At 43.8% G+C, this 19,726-nt stretch overlaps 1 protein-coding gene across 1 annotated transcript; it reads left to right on the top strand.

Annotated features, from left to right (window-relative positions):
- Positions 1-220: 220 nt before the first annotated feature.
- Positions 221-18,081, top strand: rrbp1a (ribosome binding protein 1a). The gene is made up of 27 exons (XM_080016479.1): positions 221-336; positions 2,398-3,790; positions 7,637-7,791; positions 7,910-8,032; positions 8,308-8,460; positions 9,061-9,179; positions 9,387-9,540; positions 9,874-10,012; positions 10,109-10,275; positions 10,371-10,405; positions 10,544-10,616; positions 10,718-10,755; positions 11,078-11,159; positions 11,313-11,350; positions 11,435-11,516; positions 11,624-11,713; positions 11,817-11,891; positions 12,365-12,466; positions 12,833-12,925; positions 13,121-13,192; positions 13,281-13,370; positions 13,500-13,583; positions 13,705-13,782; positions 14,658-14,741; positions 15,174-15,260; positions 17,378-17,521; positions 17,608-18,081. The coding sequence occupies exons 2-27, from the start codon at positions 2,416-2,418 to the stop codon at positions 17,644-17,646; spliced, it is 3,771 nt and encodes a 1,256-aa protein (XP_079872605.1). The 5' UTR covers positions 221-336; positions 2,398-2,415; the 3' UTR covers positions 17,647-18,081.
- The last annotated feature ends 1,645 nt before the right edge of the window (positions 18,082-19,726 follow it).

Raw genomic sequence — 19,726 nt, forward strand, 5'->3', positions numbered from 1 at the left:
GTTTATTATGGTGGAATCTAAACGTGTGAATGAGTCGCGTTCAACGGGAATTATTCATTTACTTTAATTCAGTCCTCGGTGATTATTTTCGGTTTTTGGGTCGAAGATTCACTCGCTCAGGGTGACTCCCGACTCCCTAGTCATTTCAACGGTTCTTTCGCTGCGAACCAATCGTTTGCGAACTGCGCATGAGCCGCCAGCTCAGAGTGCCACGACTTCACACAGACTGACCCTGTGGAGGGAGAGTGAGACCGGGACCACGAACCAGAAGCTGCTCCGTGTTTCACCCAACGTCTGGTGCTTATCGCCCTCTTCTCATCCATTCTGCAGCTGCAGGTAAGTGAGGGCACCCCGGGCTGTTCACACAGCCAGCTGAGGGTAGCTAGCCTGGGGGAGCTAACTGCTGCTAGCCGCAGAGCTAACCAGCTTCACACAACTCAGTGTGAAGTTCCAAACAATGATTTATAATGACATTAAACTCTTGGTGTATTTTCCACTTTGTTCTTTTTACTTTTTTAAATCTTTATTTTATATTGCATATTTTATTTCTATTTTTTTATTATTTATATGTTTTTTTGTGTATTGCCATTTCTTTTTTTATTACTTTGTAGTATTTCCTATTGTTCTAATGTGTGCTGCTGTAACACCGACATTTCTCTCCGGGGATTTATAAAGTATCTGTCTATCTGTCTGTCTCTATCTATCTGTCTATCTGTCTCTATCTATCTATCTATCTATCTATCTATCTATCTATCTATCTATCTATCTATCTATCTCCAAGCTCCAAGTTGGTGTTAAGCTGCAGATGAAGCTTGAAACTGCTGTTTTTATGTGCAAATAAAAGCTTTGTTCCACACACTTAATTTCTCTGTTCACTGAGCAGCATTTAACAATGTAGAATGCAGACCCAGAAAAAAGCTCCAAGACTTGTAAAATCTCAATGAATCATATTCCAAAACTTGGCAAACTAATATCAAAAGCCCTAACTATATTAATAAAAAATATGCCCTTTTCAAACATACAAACATTTGTTAAACATACCTTTTTTCTTTTTTTTTTTTACACGTAGACTTTAAATTATATAGTTATTACATTCTAAGACACGTTCCCGAAGTGCCTCTTGCCAAATGTTAAACACTATACTGATTATTGTATGTATAAATCAGTGAAATCACATGTCTCCAAATTTATTGGAACTTGTTCAAGTCACAATTTACAAACGCTAAAGCGGAACTTTCTTTTACATATAGAACTATTGAACTATCTTTAACTATTTTATGTCAAATTCAGACAGTGCACTCCTGAAGGTTCAGACATTAGAGGACACTTCATCCTACGATATGTTGGCCTGTTTTCATGCAGTCCATCTGAATCAGATGGGGGACCCTAACCTCCAGCCTGGGGACCTTCCTCTGGCCTGATTTTTCTTCCAAAGAGCATTTCAACTTCACTCTCTGTGGAGAGTCATTGAAATGTGACGGAACTGATCTAAGTGCCAAGTCAAATGGACCTGCAGAGTTTCGGCTTCAGACTGAAGAGCGGCTCTGGCTTGTCCAGACTCCACTGAACTAGAGATTTTGCTGCTTGTCGCTTGCTAAAACTAAAGCATCGAACATTGATGTGGCATTTCTCTGTTTTGGTCATATCCGCAGATCCCAAATAGCATATAATTGATTATTTTATCCAGAATAGAGGGCTATTTGGGCATACTGGCCTCCTGTCTGCCTTGGGAAACACGTTTTTCTCCTTTGCCACCCACTTTGGCGTACTAAGTAAAATGGTCGTATTCATAGTGCAGCTTTGCAACATTCATTCATTCATTCATTCATTCATTCACATTTTTGTTGGGAATTAATTGTGCAATACCTTGTTTTATTCTGGAATCAGACCGATATCCGATACCAATATTGGTGCAGCTGAATCTGTAGGTTACATCACCTTTTTTTAAATGGCAACGAATGAGTTTAGTTCAAGTTTTAAATGGACTATATTTGTATGTTTATCAGTATGTATTATGTTGAACTGTGATCACCCTGCTTCTATCGAAAGTCAAGCTTTTGAGTACTGATCTTGAGATCCATAAGTAAAAACACATTTCCTGTTCTATATCTACACGTTTTTACACGTGCTGCAAGAAAGAATAACAGTGACATCTTGAGGCCAGTATGGAGAACTTCTCTCGAGTCTCATACCTACTGACACGTCAGATCTTTATTGAAACACACACTGATGGAAACGGTGCAGTTCACCCTCTTGAAGTAGTTCTTGAAAAATAAATAATATAGAGAATCTCTGTATTTGTATATTTTTGCAGATATGGATTATAAAAAAATATTTAATTTAATTTATAAAGGTGGCAAACGTTATAGATTAAGTTTTCCATTCTTCTCTTGTCAGGACAACTACACTTTGAAAATGGACATGTACGACCCCCAGACCCTTGGAATGGTGGTGTTTGGTGGCTTCATGGTGCTCTCTGCAATCGGCATCGCCCTGGTTTCCACCTTTTCCATGAAGGAGACGTCTTACGAGGAGGCACTGGCCAAACAGCGGCAAGACCTGGGCAGGTCACAGCCCCCCCGCACTGAGAAGAAGAAGAAGGATAAGGCGTCTGAGAAGAAAGGCAGAGCCAAGAAGAAGGAAGACAAGCCCAACGGAAAGATCCCAGAGCCAGAAAGTACCCCACAAGCCCCCGTGTCCGACCCTGTCCCTGAACCGGCTCCTGCACCCGTTCTAGATGCTGCTCCTGCCCCTGAGCCTGAACTTGCCACCGAACCTGCCCCTTCCTCTCAGCCTAAACCAGCACTGACCCAGGCACCTGCTGTGAGCCTCGCCCAAGTGGAGTCCCCACCTGCCCCCTCCCCTAAAGAGAAGAAGAAGAAGAACAAGGCGGCCAAAGCAGAGGCAGCCTCTGCCCAACCTGCTCTAGCTGTGTCCACCCCTGCACCAGAACCTGCCAAGCCTGTCCCTGCCCAAGCCAAGCCTGTCCCTGCCCAAGCCAAGCCTGTCCCCGCCCAAGCCAAGCCTGTCCCCGCCCAAGCCAAGCCTGTCCCCGCCCAAGCCAAGCCTGTCCCCGCCCAAGCCAAGCCTGTCCCCGCCCAAGCCAAGCCTGTCCCCGCCCAAGCCAAGCCTGTCCCCGCCCAAGCCAAGCCTGTCCCCGCCCAGGCCAAGCCTGTCCCCGCCCAGGCCAAGCCTGTCCCCGCCCAGGCCAAGCCTGTCCCCGCCCAGGCCAAGCCTGTCCCCGCCCAGGCCAAGCCTGTCCCCGCCCAGGCCAAATCTGTCCCCGCCCAGGCCAAATCTGTCCCCGCCCAGGCCAAATCTGTCCCCGCCCAGGCCAAATCTGCCCCCGCCCAGGCCGAATCTGCCCCCGCCCAGGCCGAATCTGCCCCCGCCCAGGCCGATTCTGCCCCCGCCCCGGCCAAGTCTGCCCCCGCCCCGGCCAAGTCTGCCCAGGGCAAGTCTGCCCCCGCCCCGGCCAAATCTGCCCAGGCCAAGTCTGCCCCCACCCAGGCCAAATCTGCCCCAACTGCAGCAAAGTCAGCCACAGAAAAGTCTGCTCCAACCAAGTCTGCTCAGAACCAGAAGCCTTCCTCGGCCCCCTCCAAGTCTACCATTGCCCCCAAGTCTGCCCCGGTGATGGAGACGGTAACCAAAGAGGTCCCGGTGATGGAGATGGTAACCAAGGAGGTCCCGGTGATGGCGGTGCCCCCTATTGGCTCCCAGAACAACGCTGCCCCAGCAAAAGCCAGAGAACCAAAGAAGAAGGGATCCAAGAAGAAGTCTGAGCCTGGTAAGTGTTTTCTATTGATCCTCATGGTTATCAAAGGGAGGATTGAGACAAAAATGTAGGTAAGTTATTGTGACCCCAAAAAACCTTATTCTGCTAACAAGGCATCCCGTCTACTCAGGAAAAGATGAGATAACACTTTATCTCTGGAGGGGAATTCACACGTTAAGGCAGCAAAAAACAGTGCAGTCAAGAAAGATTAAATTAAAATGAAATGAGAAATAAAACATATGTACAATATATGTGTACACACTTAACTAGTAGTGAGTCCAATAGGGGCAAGAAGCACTTAGTCTACGATAAGTACAAGTTACAGCATGAGTCAGGCAATGAGAAACTTTAAGTCATCAGAGGTATGGCTGTTACTTTCTCACTTAAAACCTTGAGCTTGGTGCACACGCATGCAGCTGTGGAGAACTCATCATATTCAGGAAATGAATACAAAAATGTAAACGTGTATAGCTCATACAGACACTGCAGGGTTTCCCCCAGTGTAGTGCAAGCCTGGCGGCCCGCTGGGCTTAAGTTAACCCCTCCGCCGGGCTAAGCATCTGGGTTAAAAAAAAAAAAAAAGTAATGTATTTTTAAGATTGTTTTCTGAATTACAGTTCCAGTGGGGAGGCTGGATTGGAACCATAGATATATTGGATAGGGATGCCATGGTGAGGAATTTTCCCCACCGGTCAATAAACCTCTGACAACATTTTACAAAATACAATATTTGTTGATGATGCTCAATATCTGTAGACAGCGCATGTCTGCTGTGCAAAACACTGGGTGCCTGATCCATTAGAAGCCGCTTTCTCTAGAATAACCCAAATAATGGCTTTAATCAAAACTGTGGATTGATATAAAAGTTGTTTTTCCTATTTATAATTACATTTACATTACATTACATTTAGTCATTTAGCAGACGCTTTTATCCAAAGCGACTTACAATTGTTCAAACACAGACGGACGCAGCCATCAGGAGCAATTAGGGGTTAATTGTCTTGCTCAAGGACACTACAGCATGCTAGCAGGAGGAGCCTGGGATCCAACCAGCAACCTTTAGATCACTAGACCACCAGCTCTACCTCCTGAGCTACCATCCCCGTTGCAATTGCATTGTTTAGTTGTTGTAGCCAGAAAGCAGATGGGGGATTAGGACATGGTGGTCTCGCATGGTGCGTCTGGTTCAATGATTGCACCAGATTTGCAGCTCCAGTTTATTACTTGTATAAATTCTTATATATAATAACAGACACAAAATAATTTACAGCGTCTGTTTTCATGGTGCGTTCAAATCTTTTTCAAAATTTTTTTAACTCTTTTTGTGCGTTCAAATTCCTCAGAATTGTACTTTATTTTTTATACACACAGACCACCTAAAACCAGGTCTAGATCTACTTATAATAGCTAATCTACTGTACTTATAATAGTCAAACCTGGATAAGATTATAATAAGCCTATATTGCATTTCAAACACCTTTTCTGATTTGTGAAAGTATTTATTCTATTTCTGAAAACAGGAATAGGGTAGATTTTACTGTATATTTTCCACACTGACCACTCAGACAGGTATATTTGAAAAAATACTACTGTACTCATCGTGATCAGTTTGGATCTCTTGGTTGATCTAGCACAGCCAATCACAGGACTTGAATGTACTTTTTTTTTTTTTTTTGTAGAGTAGAAACGTAGATATTATAATGTTGTTGAAATATGCCCTGCATTCCAAGGCTATAAGAATCAGTAGCCAACCAGGACTTCTTTTTCTTTTCTTTTTTTGTAGTGCAAATACTTGGATATTATTTAATTTCCGCTGTGGCGACCCCTAACTGGAGCAGCCGAAAGATAGAAGAATTTGAATTGAATTTATTTTTTTTGTGGTTGATTTTATTTTAATAAATGACTTATTTATAACAACACATTACGCAGCCCTTTTTTCAAATCTCCAGTTGACTTTTAGCACTGGCATAAAGGGGACCTATTTTGGAAAACTCACTTTGTTCAGTGCTTGTATACATACTGTGAAATAAGACAACCCAGTCAGTTATTTGTGAGCTGTCTGAGGCCTTGTAGATCTAATATGAGTGGAAATTGCTTATTTCTTGCCTCAAATTTGTTCAGAAATGGATTTTAGTGTACTGATAAGGTGAAATCAGTGAAAGTTAACAGAGTAAATAAAACAGAGCCCAGAGTAAAGCTCAAACCCCATTGGCTCATACCCTGGAACTTGTGCTCAAACCTCATTGGCTCAGAACTAGGGGCATGGCTGCTCATTTACGATTAAAATAACATGTACTGAAACAGACGTTTTTTTAACACTGTGGTATATTGGTATGTCACGATCACTCAAATGCATAATCTCAGTGGTATTTTCAGCAAAAACTTCAAAAACATGTTTTGGGGATCTCAGAGACCTATATTAACCTGTTGAAAAGGTGCATAATCGGTCTCCTTTAATGAGTGTTTTTGTAATTACGAAACTATAGGGTATGAGGTATGACTTCTTGGACATGGTGACATCGTCATCCAGCCCACTTCCTTTCCACATGTTGAGGGTTGACGATGACACTGCAGAGAAACTTCTACCAGTGTCTTGCCCCTTGCCTAGTGCACAGTGTTTGCGTACTATGATATTTTCCCAGAAGTAGTGTGTCATCCTGGTACTTTTCGAATACTATTTGATGCATACTATGGTTTTTTTGTTCTAAAAACACTTGCACACCAACGCGCTGTCTCGGAAGCACCTCCAGTCTCGGGCACTAATGCTGTCAGACCCAATGAGCCTCCAGTTGTGTGTCCATGGGAAGCGGTGCCAGTGGGCAGAGGTGGGCAGCATTCTGGAGGGCAGAGCGTGTGTTGGCCTGTTCAAACACACCACTGGCCTGTTTGCTTAGTGGACAAAGACTCTCAGTGCCCAACAATGGCCTGGTGTCTCCCCTGCTGGAGGGCCGTCTCCGCCTGGTGCCACAGCTCCCCTTAAAGGCCACCTCCAGCCAGCTTCACCTTATGCGATTCCCCCTGAGATTCTCTCCAAACTGAAAATTGGGGTTTAGTTTGTATTTCAATGTCACGCAGCAACAACAACAACGTGCTAAGCAGTTATAAACTACGCCGAGTCTAACCACTACCAACAACTGTTCATCGGTAATAGAGAGCAAAATTCATCATAGCAAGACCTCGAACTGCAGTTCAGAGGGAGAGGAGTTTTCTGTCCAGATATCTGACTCACTCAGTTACTTGTTGTCAAAGGGCACAAAGAGGCAGAAAGAGTAAAGAAATGGTTTCATTTCAGCTCCCATAATCCCGTCCCACACAATTACGCCAAGTGCTCTTTTAAAAAGAGTTTGAAATGTTGAATTTTTGTTCCAAGAATCCAAAAGTGTATGTCAGTGACTATGGAATCGGTGTTCAGCAGCAGGAAGCTACACAGAGCAACATTAAAAGGCGAAGCAGCTTCTCGGCCCTGCCCCAAAGGAGAGACTGCTGCTGGTTTCCTCAGGCAGTGGGGAATTCAGGTTTATGGTCTGGCAGTCTGCTCCGGGCTTGTTTAAATGTTTCCCTCAGCTGTACTCCCACAGGGCATGGAAATTCTGGAATGTCAGGGAATTTTTTTTTAACTCAATTCCACTCAGGAAAATAGAATATAATCACTTTATGTAATCATATAATCGTTATATTATAATTCTCATAGCAACTTTATTTCAGATTTGTTGGTGGGATAAGTGATTTCAATTCCTTATTAGATTTGTACACAGTGTCATGACAACAAGAAACTTTAAGACAGGATATTGGCAGCAGGAGGTAGAAATCCGAGGATTGTGCGTTGAGTTGTGTTTCTGCATTCTATGTGTGTTTTAGCCCCTGTGGCGGACTCTGCCGATGCCCCGCTCTACCTGCCCTACAAGGCGCTGCTCTCCACCCTTGGCAGCATGGTGTTCAGCGATGGAGAAGCTCACCGGCTCATCGAGGTTCTGTCCGAGAAGGCGGGCATCGTGCAGGACACCTGGCACAAGGTACAAGGGCTCACACAGGACTCTGAAGGGATTTGGACATTGTCAACCTTCTACCTACCGTCTGGTTACCCTGTTGTCAATCCCTTTTTATGGTTTTTGGCGTGTGTGTGTGTCTCAGGCCACTCAGAAAGGAGATCCTGTCGTGGTCCTGAAGAAGCAACTTGATGAGAAGGAGCGTCAGCTGACGGCCGAGCAGGAGGATTCAGCGGCGGCAAAAAGCCGTCTGAGAGAATTGTCTAAGGTCAGAAACCCCATTTCTGACGAGTACATTTTGCTTGTTAAACATCTCGTCAAGCCAGTAAAACATGGCCCGTCAATCCCTGATACTATGAGAGGCCTGCAGGACCACATTCAGCCGCATGTTATTTTTATGCTGGTTTGTGTTGGATTTGAACTCTGCTGTGAGCCAAGAATATTTTGCAGTCTGCTGGATGTTTGTTTCCCCCAGGTTGGTCTGACTAGTTGTTTTTTTTTTTTGTTTTTTTTTCTTTCCCTCACCCCCTCTGTGTCAAACAGGAGCTTTCTGCTGAGAAATCCAAGGTAGCAAGCGTGGAGACCAGGCTGAGCTCCCAGCTCAGCAGGCGGGAGCAGGAGGTGATCGCACTTCAGGCTCGCATGCAGGCCAGTTACCAGGACCACGTGGCCCAGAGCCAGAGGCTCAACGCAAAGGTTAGAACATAGATGTGGTGACCCGGCTCACATCATAGGCTTCACTTACTTTCAAATACGTTAAGTATTTTAAATGAAAGTGAGAATTTATTCTGTATTGACTATAATATTGTCACCCAATTCAGGACAAATGTTTTCAGCAAGAGTCTCCCCTTTACAGCCATGCTTGTCATATGTCTGCTACATTAAAAAAAAGATTGACAGTGTCAAGCTACATCTCCAATGATTCCTTAGTGTCTCAGCTTCTTGATACAATGTACGGCACTTGTATGTACTGCTGCCCCCCCCGAAAAGGGGCTCGGAGCTTAACAGGTTAAAGCAGGGGTTCCCAAACTTTTCTATGATAGGCAAAGCTTTTAAAATAAATTGATATATATTTTTTTTATATATACATTTCTCCTTGGGCTCTGTAAAGGAATTGAAGCGGGACCGCAGTGAAATTATTTGTTTTATTTAATATTTTCCTGCAAAACCACTGCAATCCCTGCACACACTCCTAAGGGGCAGAAGAATCAAGTCTGGCAAATGTCTGTACTCCAGAAAACTTTGCAAAAACTCAACCATAATTCAGATAGAAAACCTCTGATTCATCTGGTCCAGGTCGTGAGCCTCCAGGAGCAGCTGGAGAAGGGACCAAGTGCCCAGCTTACCCGCCTGCAGCAGGAGAATTCCATCCTGCGAGACGCCCTGAACCAGGCCACCAGTCAGGCCGAGAGCAAGTGAGTCCCCCACCCGGTCCCGGGTCACACAGGACGGTCAGACCCTGGAACTGTTCCAAACCAGTGTGGGATTGAGTTAGACTGTTTTAGTTGTGTTTGGTTAGTGTTTGTGTATGTTAGCAGCAGCATTTAAGTGTCATTATTATTTTATGAATAGAAAAAAAAATGCAAACGTTGCTTCTCTCTCTCTCTCTCTCCCTCTCTCAGGCAAAACGCGGAGTTGGCAAAGCTGCGTCAGGACTGTGGTCGTCTCACCAAGGAACTCAGTGAGAAGTCTGAGGGTGTTCAGGCCGCTGAGCAGGTCAGGAGGAGCCTGGAGGCCGAGCTGTCTGCGGCTCAGAAGCAGCTCTCCGCACAGCAGGTCAGCACCGGGTTGGGTTCTGAGCTGCCTGCAGCAGTGTCACGATGGACCGAGGCTCGAAATCTTGCGGTTTAAGAATGTGACTGGGCGCATCGCGGAGCTGAAAAATGTTGCTAAAAGAATCCGTTCCCATAAGACAAAGTACATTTAACGGAGTGACGGAACTGACGAACTGTATCCATACCACTGACTTCATTCACCACGGCAACAATGAGAGAAAAGAAAGAAAACGGATCAAATGAGAATACTAGACAAGAAGAATATAAATATATATTTAACAGTAAAAGAAAAGGTAATAAAATCCTCATCCTTTTATTTCTTGTGCTCCTGCAGGCGAGCCACTTGGAGAGCGAGCAGGCTCTGCAGAGGAGGTTGGAGGAGGTGCAGGAGCAGCTGCGAGCATCTCAGAGCAGCTTCAGCAGCCTGCAGGCCAGCGTGGAAAGCACCCAGCAGGACGGAGCTGCGTTGGCAGGTCGCAACGTGACCTTTTAAATGACCTTTGAAATGTCAATACATCCATATAGAATGGTATGGTGAGCATGTGTTTCTGAAATATCTCGTCCTGCAGAGCTCCAGGGGCGTCTGGATGGTGTAGAAGCGGAGCTCCAGCAGCGCTGCGTCCAGGTCAAGGCTCTCGGGGCCCAGCTGGAGCAGAGCCAGGCGGAGCAGAGCCGGCTTGAGCAGCGGGTGAGCGCCACCGGCGCCCTGCTGGAGGAGCAGTGCAGCGGCAGCCAGGTAGGAGGCTTCTGAAAGGCAGCCGGCGGGCAGAGCTTCTCAGGACCCCATCAGTGATTTATTTGTTTATTGATTTCTTTGTTTTCCTCCTTCAGGCGAACGCTGCTGAGGTGGAGCAGCTGAAGGTCAGGTGAGTGTGGGTTTTTTTTAAGCGTGGTTCAAGTCTCCCACTATTTCTTATTACTAACCTAGTCTTTCATATCACACACACATCACAAGGTTAGACTGTTAAGACACTGCAATGAAATCAATATTCGATCTCTCTCAGTCTCCAGGAGAGAGACAGCCAGCTGGCCTCCCTCCAGGAGGAGCTCCAAGTCTCCCAGATGAAAGCGGAGGCAGTAAGTGACGCAGGCTCATTTCATCTTATCTAATATTTCTCACATGTAAATAGTTTTTACTGTTTGGGAAACCTCGCTGATCACGGGTCATTGTTTTCCAGGAGAGCACTAATGGAGAATCAGAACAAACAGCAAACAGGTACGGATCCAAACTCACTCATTGGACTAAAGCACTTTGTTAATGTAGAAATAAATGTCTGGAATATGCTGGCACTTCCTCCACCATGATATTAAAACGAATTACCAAACATTTTGTCAATTTAATATTCTCGTGTGAGATATTATTCAACTACCGTGCTGAAAGAAGTTGGAATGGGCACCTTGAAAGTTCTTGTTCCCCTAAATGAACCCTCAGATGGTCCAGGCCACGTGTTAAAAACAAAGCCTGGCCTCCGTTTGGTGTTTTCCTCCAAACGGTCTCGCCTGTTCCTGCTTTTAAGCATCCAAACGTCTGTTCGCAGCGAGGATGGCAGACGCGCAGCGGAGCTTCAAGGTGAAGTTCTACGTCTGACCAGCGATCTGGAGCAGCTCAGGAACTCTGCTGTAAGTTTCACTCATCGCCAAAATCAGTGACACTGTTATTGAAAATGACGATTTACAGTATTTGTCTCATTGTTAAGTGAATCAAACAAAAAAATTATTAAAGAGCATCAAAGGTCCTTCATCCTAAATTAAACAGAGCTCTTCTCTTTCCAGGAGTTAGATAACTCTGCGCTGACACAGCTAGAAAAAAGGTACATTCAAATCAAGTGAACAGATGTTGGGTACATTGACCGTGATCAGATCAGACGTCGCTCACGCTGAATTCTCTCGTGCAGTTTGTCCGAGCGCAGCGTGCTTCTTGAGTCACTGCAGGAGGAGCTCCAGGCGGAGAAGAACAAATCACAAGCAGCCGAGACCGTAAGAGTTCCTTCAAACGCAGCTGCCGCAGAGAGCGTCCGTCCGCACTGTCTCGGTTCATTTGTTCATTTTGTATTTTTGTCTTTTTTTATTTTTTTTTATTTTAGGAATTGAAGGCACAGATGACCTCACTTCAAACTGGAACCAAAGAAGCTTTACAGTCGCTCTTCCCTCAGATCGCTGTGGAGATGGAGCAGGTAGAATCCGCGTCAGTGGCTGGGCGTCATTTTAAAAAATGACACATGCTTTGACAATTTATTTTTTTTCTTTACCAATTTTCTTATAAATGACCTGCCGCAGGTGAACTGGACCCAGGCATTTGTTCAGCGGGCGCAGGAAGTCCTCAGCCACAGCAAGCCGAGCACAGAGGTGACGGTGAGACGGACAAAAACATTATCAAAATAGCATTTCAATTTTTAATTTTCATTTTTAATTTTAAATGCAGTTTATTATATTTTTTCTATACAGATATTTATATTTTATTGTAAGTCATTTTCGTTTTTGAGGAGAATTTAATGTTAATCTTTATGAAACATCACCATCTGAAGGAAGGAATTCACGAAATTCTGCATGTCGTCTGCAGTCTTTTTCTAAATTCCTCATGTTTGTGGCTTTAAATACAGATTATTATTATTTTTTATTTTTTGTGGTGAATTCCACCACATAATATCTGATGTGAATAATAATTCACATCTGATTTAATATTTTATTCAATCTCTGCAACATATATACTGTATATATTTTTTTCTTAATGGTTATATTTTTCATGACAATAAGCACTGTTCAAATGATGACTAGAGTTCTCGGGGAGGTTCTTCTGGTTCTGATGGAGGTTCTGTTATGCTCAGTCCCCTCAGCAGGAGCTGCTGGACCAGTTAAAGGAGGCAGAGGACGGCCGCGTCTCACTGCAGGCAGAGTGCGAACAATACCGCAGCGTCCTGGCCGAGACGGTGAGATTTCTAACACCACTCAGAATTCACATCAACATTAGATTTCAATACAACTGTTATAAATGTCCCTAATTCTGTCCATCAGGGTGGATTCCCTGCAAAATTGTACACAGCATTTAATGTAAAATTAATCAATTACATCACCTCATTCTTCTATGTCTTCCAAGCTACATCCTCTGTCTAGAGGGCATGGAGCTGGAAACACTACCACTTCTGTCCACTGGGGGGCTCAAAACCTCAAAGAGCCGTGAACGACATTTTAATGTTTATTGGGTTGACTGCATGTGGATTTGAGTGTAAGCTGCAGTAATAAGGGGGTTATATATATATTTATATTTTCATGGTGTTTTGTTATATCTTCTCCAGGAAGGAATGCTGAAGGATCTGCAGAAGAGCGTGGAGGAGGAGGAGCTGGTATGGAAGTCCAAGATGGCGAACTCAGAGGAGCAGCTGAGGGCGGTGAGTTCTCTCTCTCTCTCTCTCTCTCTCTGTGTGTGTGTGTGTGTGTGTGTGTGTGTGTGTGTGTGTGTGTGTGTGTGTGTGTGTGTGTGTGTGTGTGTGTGTGTGTGTGTGTGTGTGTGTGTGTGTGTGTGTGTGTGTGTGTGTGTGTGTCTTTGCTCTGCTCTGACTGCGGTCATTATTCCATATTATCAGGCTGTGGAAAAAGCCTGCACCCAGGAAGCAGTGATGGAGGACCTAAAGGCAGAGAATCAGTCTGCGGAAAAGGTGAGCAGAGCGTCACCAGCACCACGCCTTTTGTGTTATATTGCAATACAATATGTTATTACGTGTTCTAATGTGTTGCATCCTTCAGCTGAAGGAGCAGATGATGCTGCTGGAGGCTCAGCTGGAGAAACAGACCGAGGCCTCATCAGACCTGGGGGCTGCGGAGGAGACCGCACAGGTTATTGCAAATTATTCATCCAAGTCCTCCTTAAATATGTGTGTGTTATGTTAAGTTTAGATAACCACATATGGCATTAATTGTGCATCTTTTCGAAGATAAAGCATAAAAATTTGAATTTCATTCCAGCTCAGGGTCCTGCTGTCAGAGTGTCAGAAACAGCTTGACTCTGCCCACAAGGAGGTCCAGGCCCACAGGGAGGAGCTGGCACAGGTGAGACACACTTGAATAAGCAAAGTGTTGAAACAAAAAGGTGTGGACGTAGAGCCTCCGGCGGAGGGAGCGCAGGGCGGAGTGTTGGCTTCTGTTTCCAGTGACGAGTTTCCTGTTTCAGGTCAGAGAGAAGCTGAGCGAAGCCACGACGCCCGCTCAGGGCGAGCACAACGGGCTGACGGAGGCTCCGCCCACTCAGGTCAGGGTGCACGGACCTCTAGGGCACCCAGATTAGGGGGCAGGGGTACTGGTACCGGGAACTGGACAGTTTTGCATTTCATTGTATTGGTAATACAGGGTACTAGTACCGTGTTTACATGGGACTAGTACAAGGTACATGTTCACATACATGTACACATGGAGTACTCTGATAAAAGTCCTTAATTCCACATTCTAATGAAGTATTTACAAGCTGAATACTGTGCACTATACTATTTATCGCTGTATTGACAATTTATACATAAATACTTTTCAGTTTGACCATTTAATGTGTTTCACACGTGTGTAGTGGGGCCAAAGTACAAATGCCTCCAAATTGTACTTAAACACAGTACAGAAGTAAAGTTACTCAGTTACTTTCCACCCTTATTGTGTCCAAAACAAAGGATGTTGTCAGAGTACACGGATCTTTGGTGCTAGGCAAATGCAGTATTTCCAGTTGGTCCAGTACTTCCAGTCTGAGCCGCTAACGCTAACCACAATTAGCATTAACAGTGTGTGCCGTCAGCGCTACGTAACGCTAAACCTTCCTAACAACCCCAACCCCCAACGACCCCCACCCCACTCACTGGCACGCTCACTTTCACTTTCAGATTTCATAAATGTCGCTCTCAATCCCAAAGGCTTCGTTTGGTCCTTTCTCTTCTGTAGCTGTCGGCTGAAACTGCATCAGCACAGGACCAGCTGCTTGTGTTTGTTTACATGCACACAGACTGTAGTTGAACGTGTGTGTGTGTGTGTGTGTGTGTGTGTGTGTGTGTGTGTGTGTGTGTGTGTGTGTGTGTGTGTGTGTGTGTGTGTGTGTGTGTGTGTGTGTGTGTGTGTGTGTGTGTGTGTGTGTGTGTGTGTCTCCAGGTCCAGTGTGAGTTGAATCTGTCGACGGAGCAGCTTCACGGGGAGGAAACCTTGAAGCAGCAGCTTTCTGAGGAGTTTGAGCAGGTAGACCAGCCTGGTGTCCTGGTTCCCACTCCATCCAACAGTTTGAATGTCGTTATGTGAGACTAGATCACCATGGTTACCAGAACCAGAGAAGATGTAATCAAATGCTGTGTAAACAATCGATCTAATATCTACGACACTAACAGTTGGTTCTTGTGTGTAAATATCTTTTGAAAGCACTGATGGTCATCCCCCAAATTATCATCAGGTTATCAATATCAGGTATTCGTCACAAAGTCGTGATTATTTGATTTGGCCTCAGTCTGAATCTGTTAAACGAAACCTCATGCAGTCACTAGTGCCCTGCAGGTCTTCCTCACAGACAGATAATGAGCAGTTTGGTTGTGAGGCAGGAGAAGGAGAATCTCTGCCCTGCCGCTGGTGGGGATGGGAGGAGATGGTACTTTATCACAGCTGGAATGTGTGTTCCAGGCCCAGCAAACGGTGGCGGAGCTCCAGGCTCAGTTGGACGCGCTGAAGGCGACGGCAGACGACACGGAGGACATCGCTCAACTCAAGGTGACCTGGAAACACGAGCGTTTGGGTCGTTCTCATGAAATCGCCTTGAAACATGTCAGAAATATTATTTTCACAGAGAATGTGAGATAATTCCTTTAAATATTAAAGTACACAGTGCCTGCTGTATGGGCCCCTTGGTTGTTTTTAACGATTCTATTTTAGTGGGTTTTTTTCCTGCGCTTTTTTTTTTTAATCAAAACATTCAGTACCATAATGCATCCAGACAATTAAAGATGCTGCTATGGTAATGAATGCATTTTAGCTTAGCTTAGTTTAGCTTAAAATGGCAGAACCAACAATCAAAATGTAAACTACATTCCTTCACTATTCGTTCTATCGTCATGTTTAAAATTAATACTACTTTCAAAAATATGAAAGAGTAGTGATGGAGTTTAAATTTTTGTGCGTTCTACCATTTTTTTTCCATTCATTTGGGACATGTTTCATGGTGGTTTCATGAGAATGACCCGTGTACTGACTCCTTCCAGAGGTTGCGGGGTTCCCTTGCAAAATGATTAATGGTTAAACTTCAGCAAAATTTAATTTCCAAGAAGACAGCACCGTGAGAGAACGTCTAGTACTGACTGTTTGGATCCTAGTTTCACTGTTACCGCCCTGACTCGAGCAGAGACACTGAATAAGGTGTAACAATATAAATGTGATCAGATTGGATCCAAAGCGAGGGGCTCCCACGCGTCCTGGGAAAATCAGTTTTCAGTTTTTTTCCATTTTCAAGTCATGGAAAAGGAGCGAAATTGTAAAATGTCCTGGAAAATCTTGTGTTGTCCTGGAAAGTTATTTCAACATTCAAGTTCAAGTTCACTTATTTTCCTTTAGCTGAGAGTAAACTACCAGGCTATCTATATCAGAGCTCCCCAAAACAGATACCATTGCCACCTGTACGGGCGAACATCTGTTGAGGATCATGTCAACGTTCACGTGTTTGTTTATGGACCAGAGTGTTATGAACACGCTGCTCCCGGTTATGTTGTGGAAACGCTGTGAAACCACCCCCAAGTCATGTCACATGGTAGCACATGCAGGTTTGGTGACATAACAACTTAAGTGGTGGAAGCTCTGAATAATGTAAGTTACATTATTCTTCAAATGTAAATATTAGTCACTGCTGTGGTAGTTTTCATCAGCTTAATAGATCCACGTTGCTTTCTTCCCAACTTGTTTTCAATGGTTGAATAATGTTAAATTGCTTAGCATGTTTGTTAATAGCTAATAAGGCTTTTATAAGATGCTTATTAACATAATTTTTTATTAAGACTAAGTGTTAATAATAGTATCATAAACACCGTTATTGTTTATTATAACACATAGATTATAACACATTTATAAGCACTTATAAGAAACTTGTAAGCCGTTTTCTAGACTGGTTAAGAACGTTAAAAGCCTTATGAGTTCCTTATATTTGTTTTAATAGCATTATAAACAATTATGGACTTAAACTTACTTATCTAGTCACTGTTAAATCTTTACTTAGCTTTTTTGTGCTTTATTACGATGAATACATATTTTATTATGCATTAATTATCAATTAACTATGCAATTATAAACAGTTAACATTGAATAACACTATCACAATATATTATACAATATATTATAATACTATATAATATTATATTACAATATATTGTACAATATATTGTAAACACTATATTACAATATATTGTACAATATGTTATAATAACACTATACTACTAGTAGGGGCTAAAGTATAGAGTGATAAACTGAGAGGAGTCAGTGGGAGTTAATCATCCCAGCCAACTCCACTCTGACTTTGAACGCTACATTTAGTTTGTGGGTCGGCGTTGTCGTCGGAACGTGACCAGGGTTCTGATGCCTCCTGCTCACCAGGCCTCCAAGCAGCCATTTGCATGAAACCATTAGATTTTTAAAAATTATTTCTTCATGTTGAATGAAGCGATCTGCGTTTTAGCTTCTGCTCCGTGAGGACGATGCCACGGAGCATCTCTGAACGTCACTCCCAGAGATGACTCCATCTCCAAGTTGAATAGGTTTTGATGTGAGGAGGCCCGCCTCCTAGTGTGGTGGTGGTGGTGGTGGTGATGATGATGATGACGGTGGTTCCCTCTGTTTGGTGGAAGGAGCGTCTGGAGAAGGAGAAGAAACTTTCCAAAGACCTGGGCCAAGCGGCCTCCAAGCTGCAGCAGCTGCTGAAAGCGACGCAGGAGCAGCTGAGCAAAGAGCGGGAGACGGTGCGAACGCTGCAGGAGCATCTGGAGGGAAAGGTGAGGGGACTGACCCACTCACCCACTCACCCACTCACCCACTCACCCACTCTGACTCAACGCTCTGTTCTGTTTTCCATTTCCAGGGCAAATACGTGGAGCTGAAGGAAGGAACGTCTGTTTGAGACGACAGCTGAGCAACACTACACACAACTGCCAAAAATGCCTTATGATTCCCATAGTTATGCATTCCAAATATATATATATATATTTTCTTTCTTGTACTGTAGTCCATTGCAATTTTTCCAACTCTAAGAATCTGACGTTTGACGTCCTCAGTTGTACGATCGTTCCTCGAACTAGATTTTCGACCCACATTCCGCCTCCGGCCGCGTCGGAGCTTCTGATCCAGATGTTGACCCGTAGTTCAGTGTTAAAAGGGAACCGGATCGCACGTGGAAGGTGCATCCGCCTGTGCAATTTATTTGTGTATCTTTTTGTATGTGGATGAATGACGGAGACATTTCATGGTACAGCGATTTAAAAACCTCTCCTGTAGCCCACTGCCAACAACTGTATGAAGTTACATTTGAATGACTGAATAAACTACGGCGTAGCTACTTGTGGTCATGGTTCTTCATTGTTACCTGCCAGTATGATATATTATTTCTACAGATACAAGAGAAGCAATTTAAGGTTGAATCGTAAGAGAAACAAAGCCAAAACGACCAGGGTGTAGCTTTACCAAACACCACGGAAGTCAATAGAAAAAGGAAAACTCTCCCGAAATACGTTTCTTCAATTTCTGTGTTGTATGTGTGAGCTGCAGGTCACAGCTCAGTGACGCTGAACACAACCTGTTCAGAACAAGACGGTACTAAGATAATCATCTATACAATTATAATCTAGGAATTTGGGCAGGGACACCAGCAGAAAACCACCAGGTTCAGAAAACCGCTGCAGTAGAGACTCCAAACATCATTCAAACCGCACTGCAGAACGAAAAGATGAAAACCATCTGCACATCAGGTGTTTACACTAACACAAATATAAAAATACAACCTGTGTGTTATTCTACGATTAAAACATGAGGAGGTAGAGAAGCCCTTTAAAATACTGAATGGATCAAGGAAAACTAAAGAAACAACCCTCCCCCCACAGGAAAGCCAAATTACATATTTTTACATGTAACTTAATATTTTTAGTATTAGGAAAGAAAAAAAAGTTGAAATGTTTCCCCCTCAACCCATATGAGCCATACACGATGACAAATGATTTCTATTGAGATGTGTTTCTGTTTGAATTCAATTGAAAATTAAAAAAAAAAAAAGTTTGTTTGAATTTGATACTGTCCACTAAAGGGGACCTATTCAGTTAATATAGGTCTCTGAGGTTCCTAAAACAGGTTTTTTGCTGAAAATACCACTCAGATTATTGCATTCTAGCCATTGTAACATGCCTCTAAAGTATCTGCTTCCAGGACACCCTGTGAGTGGGAGGAGCCTCCATGCTGAGGCCCCTAGTTCTGTGAGCCGTCGGGGTTTAAGCTTCACTTCCGGGTTCAGTTGTATTTGCTCCATAACTTTCACTGATTTCCACCAAAATCTGTTTCTGAACAAATTTGAAGTTGCTGAATCGTCACTCATTTTAGATCTACGAGGCCTCATTTCAAAGTTTCTTCCCACTTTCGTTGCCCTCCTCCAAGTGTAGTTCCATCAGACCCAAATGTATGAGTTTTGTGTAATAGGTCCCCTTTAATAATATGAGTAATAGTCCAGTTTTGCTTTCATGTGAGTGACACCAACTATTATTAAAAAATAACTGTTTGAGAACTTGTCACTGTAAAAAAATAAACTAAAAGCATATATATTTTTATTCTTAATGTGTGGGAAGCTCTCTGGGCACTTCTTAAATGCGTCCTCGGTTTTCAAAAGATCACTCGGAGCCCGCGAACCTGAGGGTCTCACCCTGTTTTCTGAGTTTGTCACACAACAGAACAACGTGTTATTAACCACCCAGCATCGCTTCAATGATAAAGAAAAATCGCAGAGTATATAAAATTAGGTTTCAAAATCATGAAGAAAAAGGCAGTTCCCTCTGTTCAGAGGCACTGGGGCCATGTCTGCTGAAGACGCTGACACTACGGTCCAATTGCGTCAAAAGTCCCCACGGGATCGGCCCCAAGACGTGGCAGGAGTCCACGGTCTCCCTGAACACGCCTTTTACTCCAGGTGTTTATTCCCAAAACTGCGCTCTGAGCTGTTA

This window comes from Zeus faber (assembly GCF_960531495.2).
Source record: "Zeus faber genome assembly, chromosome: 16".
In the NCBI taxonomy this organism is placed as follows: Eukaryota; Metazoa; Chordata; class Actinopteri; order Zeiformes; family Zeidae; genus Zeus; species Zeus faber.

Bases quoted from the DNA above. Each gene is read 5' to 3' on its own strand.
- rrbp1a (XM_080016479.1), top strand. From the start codon at position 2,416: ATGGACATGTACGACCCCCAGACCCTTGGAATGGTGGTGTTTGGTGGC. The intron at 3,791-7,636 runs GTAAGTGTTTTC...TGTGTGTTTTAG, and splicing joins CAAGAAGAAGTCTGAGCCTG to CCCCTGTGGCGGACTCTGCC. The intron at 10,406-10,543 runs GTGAGTGTGGGT...GATCTCTCTCAG, and splicing joins GTGGAGCAGCTGAAGGTCAG to TCTCCAGGAGAGAGACAGCC.